This window comes from Osmerus mordax, chromosome 14, assembly GCF_038355195.1.
Source record: "Osmerus mordax isolate fOsmMor3 chromosome 14, fOsmMor3.pri, whole genome shotgun sequence".
NCBI classification, from domain to species: Eukaryota; Metazoa; Chordata; class Actinopteri; order Osmeriformes; family Osmeridae; genus Osmerus; species Osmerus mordax.
Genome location: NC_090063.1, coordinates 5,392,493 through 5,398,966, shown reverse-complemented (window position 1 = coordinate 5,398,966; position 6,474 = coordinate 5,392,493). Strand labels below are relative to the sequence as shown.

The 6,474-nt window shown below is 47.8% G+C and overlaps 1 protein-coding gene across 1 annotated transcript; it reads left to right on the top strand.

Annotated features, from left to right (window-relative positions):
• Positions 1-241: 241 nt before the first annotated feature.
• Positions 242-2,792, top strand: si:ch211-202f5.3 (uncharacterized). The gene is made up of 2 exons (XM_067250606.1): positions 242-492; positions 933-2,792. The coding sequence occupies exon 2, from the start codon at positions 1,095-1,097 to the stop codon at positions 1,374-1,376; it is 282 nt and encodes a 93-aa protein (XP_067106707.1). The 5' UTR covers positions 242-492; positions 933-1,094; the 3' UTR covers positions 1,377-2,792.
• Positions 2,793-6,474: the final 3,682 nt, after the last annotated feature.

Here is a 6,474-nt window from a genome sequence, read left to right as displayed (position 1 = left end):
ACACAGGGGAAGGGGGGTCACGTTTGAGTTCCACAGACACTGGGTGAGGGGGTTTCCTAAACAGACAGGACCGGGAGGCATGACTGGTAGCCATGGCACATACACCTTAATAACTCATTAAGCCAGCCGAGCAGGTAGGCCACCAGCCAGCCAACGAGCCAGCCATGCAGGTAGGCAACCACACCCTCTCAGGGTTTCGGCTTGGTTTGAGGGGGTGTGGTTAGGAGCCTCCCAGCCCTCCATGCACACACAGGAGGAACGCTGTTCACCTGAGAGGCAGGACCAGCTGCTACCTCAGACTTCACTAACGACGCACCAGGCTACAGGTGTGACTGGCTCCCTGCACACCAGGCTTCTCATCAAAAGGATCTCCCAGGCACCAGAACACCAGACCTCCGGAGGGTTCCGGACACTCAGCTACCCGTTCACTGGAGGACGAGACATGGCAGAGCATGGAGTAACTGGCTACTAAGGAATTCTTCCTGCTGAAAAGTGAGTAGCCAAAGCTGTTCTCCAGAGGGGACAAGCCCTGCCTGCCTTTGTGAGAAGGCTTTAGTGGAACTGAAGTCAACTGTACTCTAAAAAGACAGGCTGAAAAGAAAAGCTTTTGAATGTCAACTTGGGGATTGTATGAAAGTAATGTTATTGTTCTGTAAGGGAAACGGAGCAATCGTAGTTTGGAGCCAAGCCTCAATTTGACTCAGAGCTTATAAGATCGTGAGTGAAGAGAGGGGATAAAAACAGGGATATGTGAAGGGATGAGTGACTTTTTAAGACTGCTTTCAGAAAGATTTGTAATCGTTTCTCTCAGTGGTTTCATTACAGTCCCAAACCAGCACAAAATGAAAGCCTTCTGTTCTCACAGTAAGAAATGTGCATGTGGTCATGCTGTCATTCTTCAACGTTTTTTAATCTTTTTTTTTCCTCCCCAGAGGTTATTTGAGGAGGAGAGATCAGGTCAAAGAGGGTTCTGGAACAGATCAGTGACTCAGCGGACAATCCGAGTTTCACAACTCCCAACATCAGAATCAGGAGTGACAGGTGTGACCTAACCCTGTTCAGAGTTCCGCACCCTCCTCCGAAATTCCAGCGCCATGAATGTATCCCTGGACAACCCTTACGGCAACGTGACCATCCCCCGTGCCAAGCTGAAGACCGCAGACGACAGCACGGTCATCGTTAACCCCATGGCCCTGGAGTCCACATACAACGCCAAGTCCTCCAAAAACCCGTACGCAGCCGACCCCGGGGCGAACGGCGAGTCGGCCCAGGGCCCGCCCGGGTACGACGGCAGGAAGTCGTACACGGTGAGGGACGACGAGGAAGAGGTGGGCCGCTGTCCCGCCTGCTGCTACCGCTGCAGGCGGAAGAAGTGAACCGTCAACCCCCTCCTCCCTGCCACGGCCCTGTCCCAACACTCCAGGACTGCTTCCTCCATCCCTCATTTCCTTCCTCCCTTTCTTCCCTCCTGAAGATGACTTCTGTCGTCATGCCGTCAGATCGTGTCCGATCAGGGATCTCACCCAGGGAGGGAGGGAAGGAGGAAGCCTTGTCATTCCACCAGGATCTGGAGCAACCCTGCCACCATAAACCTCTCCTGGGAAGCCACAGATGGTGACGGAACAAGGACGACTCTGTCCAGCATTCTGTTGCCAGGGTACAACACAGGCTATCTCAGAGGCAGTGGCCAATGGGCCATTTCTCTGATCCCATAATAGAGAAAACTGAAGAAGATCAAATGGATGTAAGCCTGCAACATGGCACTCTCACAAAGACGTTACAAAAGCCCCTGACTTAACAAAGACTCTATTTTTGTCTGGTATCTCTGTTAACATGACATGTCAACGTGTCCTTTATTCAGCAAATGAAAATGTTTATTTATACCTCAGCACTTTTTGATTTGAGGAAGTGTTTCACCCTGTCAGTGATTGTATGATGTCAGGACTGCTGTGACTGACCCAAAAATGGTAGATATGAAGCACCTGTCTGGTTTAAATGTGCGGAAGACAGTTCAGAACCATTGGAAGTAAATGAAGTAAATATCTGACTTAGAGAACAGCTACGTTGTTGCTCATTAGTGAGTAATACTGGAACCAACCCATTATTGACCTTCTGGATCTAAAAAGAGAACAAGCGGAACCGGGGGAGGGAGATCAAACTGAATGTGTCGGTTTCTGTTTTGTTCCTTCTTGAAACGAAACAGAAGCACACACACACACACACACAACATTGTTTTGTATCACTGTACAAAACTGCTCAACGCAACTCTGCACTCCTCACCCGCCCCTGCTGAGCGAGAGAGAAAGACACAATGATGCCTTTGTCAGAGTCGGCATACAATACCAGAGGCCTCTCTGAGAGTGTGTGTTTGTGTATGCGTGCGTGCATGCTTGGTAGACAGCCCCTTACTGTGGACAAACATGATACCGAGAGGCCTGAAGATGAACTTAAATCAGCGCTCGGTTATTCTGACCATGTCTTACTGAGTTTTATGTATCTTTCCTGGTTTACCCTGGGTCAATATTGATCCCTGCAGTAGAACAAGGCTGCCTGGCCTGTGTATCTCGTCTAGTACCTCCTCCTCAGCTCCTCAAGGAGGAGGCACTGAGGCCCTGCTTGCATGGCAGACAGTCTGTTCTCACTGTCGAGCACCATCGCGCTCCAAGCAAGGTGCTGTATATCCCATCCTAGCTCCAAGGATATATATACGTCTATCCCCAAACGCACAACTTCAAATGTTTTTATGATGAAGCTGCAGCTGCTGATTAAATAAAAATGCATCTTTGAATCGACACAAAGTTCTTCCGTAGAATGTGATTTTCTGTCAGTGTTTGAATGTGGGGTTATTGTAATAGGCCTGGTTTGGGGGAGGTTAAGCCCTGATTAGGTCCTGGTTTTCATCCTGGTTTATGACCTGTTTGAGGTCTTGTTCACACCAGTCTCTAATGAACAACATTCACATGCAGTCTTTGGTCCATGAGCACAAACGTAGGAAGTCAGGTGGTTATGACGGCAAGAGCAATAGAACCGGTTTGGGCAAAGCTGTGTCAGAGAGAGAGAAAGAGGGAAAGAGAGAGAGAGAAAAAGAGAGCGGTAAATGGCAGGTAGCTTTTCAAAGCGCCGCTCTCTATAACCTTTTCGAGACTTCTAAGTTATCATTCTGTTAACAATTACCCTGAGCAGCCACTTTGTTTACAAAGCGCCACACCCGACATGAACACATGGTATCAGACTCGTGGTGTGCTTCATTTAGTACACACAAGTACAAAGACAGTGATCCAATACTCCCTAAACAAACTGAGCAAGTGTTCTGTACCTGTAACAGATAGCAAACTAGGTGTGCCAAGATGTGGTAAGATGATCGGGGGGGAGAGAGAGAAAGACTCCCAGTTCCAGCAGGTTAGGGATGCTGTTTCAGTATCTGGAGTACCTTCCTCAGCAGATTGTCATCTCTGAGCCACTCTTTGTAGAGGATGCACGACTAGCTGAGAATGCGGGCATTTCCCAGCGTTCGTCTGTGTATGGGCTTTTGCAGAAAGGGAGGGGGAGCAAGAAAGGTTGATTCTAGTCCCAGATTGAGTTCCAAGACTTCACCGCCAACATATCGTTAGCAAACACGTCATTGAAGGTTACCTCCAGTTCCAGAGAACTGTTTGCCCTGTCCTGAAACCCAGCAGGTACAACGACCTTACCACTCGATCGTTCATCCCCGACGTCACTGTTTCTCCTACATAGCTTAAAGTCCAATGTGAGGGCGTGTATGGACTCGTACATCACCACTCTCTCTCTCTTTCTATTTCTCTCTCTCTTATTCCTCTATCTCTCTCTCTCCTCATATGTCTTCCACGGGTTAAGGAAGGAATGAGTAGTGACTTCTGAGAAGTCTGGTTAACAGTAACAAGTCTGAGACCACAACTGTGGCGCTGGCGTCATGGACCATGAATGTCGCTCCAACACATTCCTGAGGAGGTTGTGATTTTGCGTTGTGAGGAGAGGGAGGAGGACCACTGAGGGGTGGAGGACTCTGTCACCTACCTGCTCAGCCGGATCTGGGCCCGTGACAACGGGACCCGCCTGTATTTGCAGTAACAGGCAGACCGAGACACCAGGCTTACCCAGTTTCCACCGTGACGCTGACTTGTAGAGCAGGCTATACTTGTCCTGAGGCACCCTGCCTGCGACCCATCGCACGTCTGCTGTGTGCGTGCCTCTGTGCGTGTTTGTGGCTGGGTGTCCGTGCACCTGTGTGTGTTCCTATGTTCTCTCGAGTGTGTGTGTTGTTATATCATCTACAATTGGTTCATAAAGCTCAAGTGGTTCTTAAGTAACCATGGGTATCCATGGAAACACAAAGGGTGCACATTAGTGGCCTTCTCAGAGGACAAAAAGGTTAAGCGCTCGTCAACAGTACAAAAGCTCTGATTGTTTGTGTGTGTGTTTGCCCGAGTTAGGGAGAGAGGGAGGGAGGGAGGGAGGGAGGGAGGGAGGGAGGGAGGGAGGGAGGGAGAGGAGGGAGAGAGGGAGAGAGGGAGAGAGGGAGAGAGGGAGAGAGGGAGAGAGGGAGAGAGGGAGAGAGGGAGAGAGGGAGAGAGTCGTAAGAGCGGAGTCGGCAATATAAGGGATCTAGACAGAAAATAGTAGAGTGACTAAGAGTGGGTGTGTTTCCTCCCACACATGGTTGACAGTGTAAACACAGCTAAATATAACCGCAACACAAGAGCAAGCGTCCAACCCAGTCTGCAGCAGTAGTCCTGCTCTCCACAAACATCAACACAAACAGAGAGGACACGAAACAAACACCAAATAACGAGCCACGGTGGCCCCCGCTGCCACCTTCATCTGTCTGCCATCCATTCATCATCTGACTTACTCAACCAAAACAGCAGACTGGCCAAGGTGTGTGTGTGTGTGTGCGTGGTTGAGTGAGTGTGTGTCTTTGTCTATGTATCTGTGTGCCTGTGCCTGTATGTGTGTATGTGTGTGTTTTTTAATGTACGCGCGTGTGTGTGTGTATTAGTGGGACACACTGTCAAATTCTGTGGCAGGATTTGATCCGACGTCAGGGGTGGCATTTGAATAGTGACACTCCATTGGAGAGGAGTGTGTCCCCAGCAGAGGTGCCAGCCAGCATCACTGTCCTCGTCACTGTGGCCCTGCCTGGCTGAGTGGTTACACAGCATTCCTGCACTCACAGACTCTCCTCTTTCTTTCTCACAGTGAAAGAACAACAGCAACTAACACACCTGAGAATGTGTATGTGTATGTGTGTGTGTGTGTGTGTGTGTGTGTGTGTGTGTGTGTGTGTGTGTGTGTGTGTGTGTGTGTGCGCAAGTCAAGTGTGTTTCGGTATGGAGAGAGAAGAGACAAAAGGAGGGAAGATGAGGGGGAGGTTTGTTTAAACTTGCTTGGCAGACAAAGGATTTTAAGTGTGTGTGTGTGTGTGTGTTTGCGTGTCTGGAAGGAATGAAGCATAAGGGAGCATAATTTAGAAGGAACTAGAGAGGGTACAATTTCTGGGGAAATTGTAGGGTGTGCTTGCTTGCGTCGGTTGCACAGGGGTCCGTTTTTGAATGACATTTTTACAACTGATATTTCTGTATATTTTATATAAAAATGCATACTTATTTTTTATAAAGATGACAGATTTAAAAGCATTTTTTTTTTGCTGCTCATTTACAACTGAAAATACGAGTGAAGTGTAGAATGAAATAGATGTCTTCTCATTTCCCCTGCAAGAGGCAGCCTCATCGTTGAAACAAAACGAATAAATTGGGCAGACCGGTGTAAAAATTGACCTAATCTCTATGACTTAAACGTCATTTTAAGTTTTTCCCTTCTCATGATATTTTCAGGCATTTAGCCTACTCATTGCATTCATTCATTAATAAAGAACCCCTTTTGAAGATTATTCTACGACGTTACCCGGCAGTAGAAGATGGAATCGCGATTCAAACAGTACCATCTGCTAACTGAAAATATGCCCCCCAAAACGTAAATAAGCTTGACATTTATTTAGTGGAAAATCGCTCATTCATAAAAAGCTCAGTGGTAGCGATCATTGTCAGTAACAACGCAAAATGCGATATAGCCCTGTGTGGAGAAGCTGCCCCGGTAAATTGTACTACTACGGTACAGTACTAGACTACTGCTGTGTTCGTCTTGGTAGCGATTGCGTTGGTTGAATTGGATTTAACGTTCCGTTGTACGGTTTAAGCTGAAATTAATTATTTTCATGAACAGATTGACAACGTTTAGGCTGTGGCAATGAAGTTCAGGTTAGTAGTTAGATAGACCTTTGATTTAAGTAAGGGGAGTACCGAACATGTTCTGTCGCCGTTTGACTTCCTAAACAGCTGTTTAGTGTAGATGTTTTTGTACAGTAGTGTGTCTCGCGTAAGCTACAGCGTTGCAGTGAGCTACACTGGTTTGAAACCACAGGTAATGGTAATTTCACCAACAAATCGTTTTCTAATG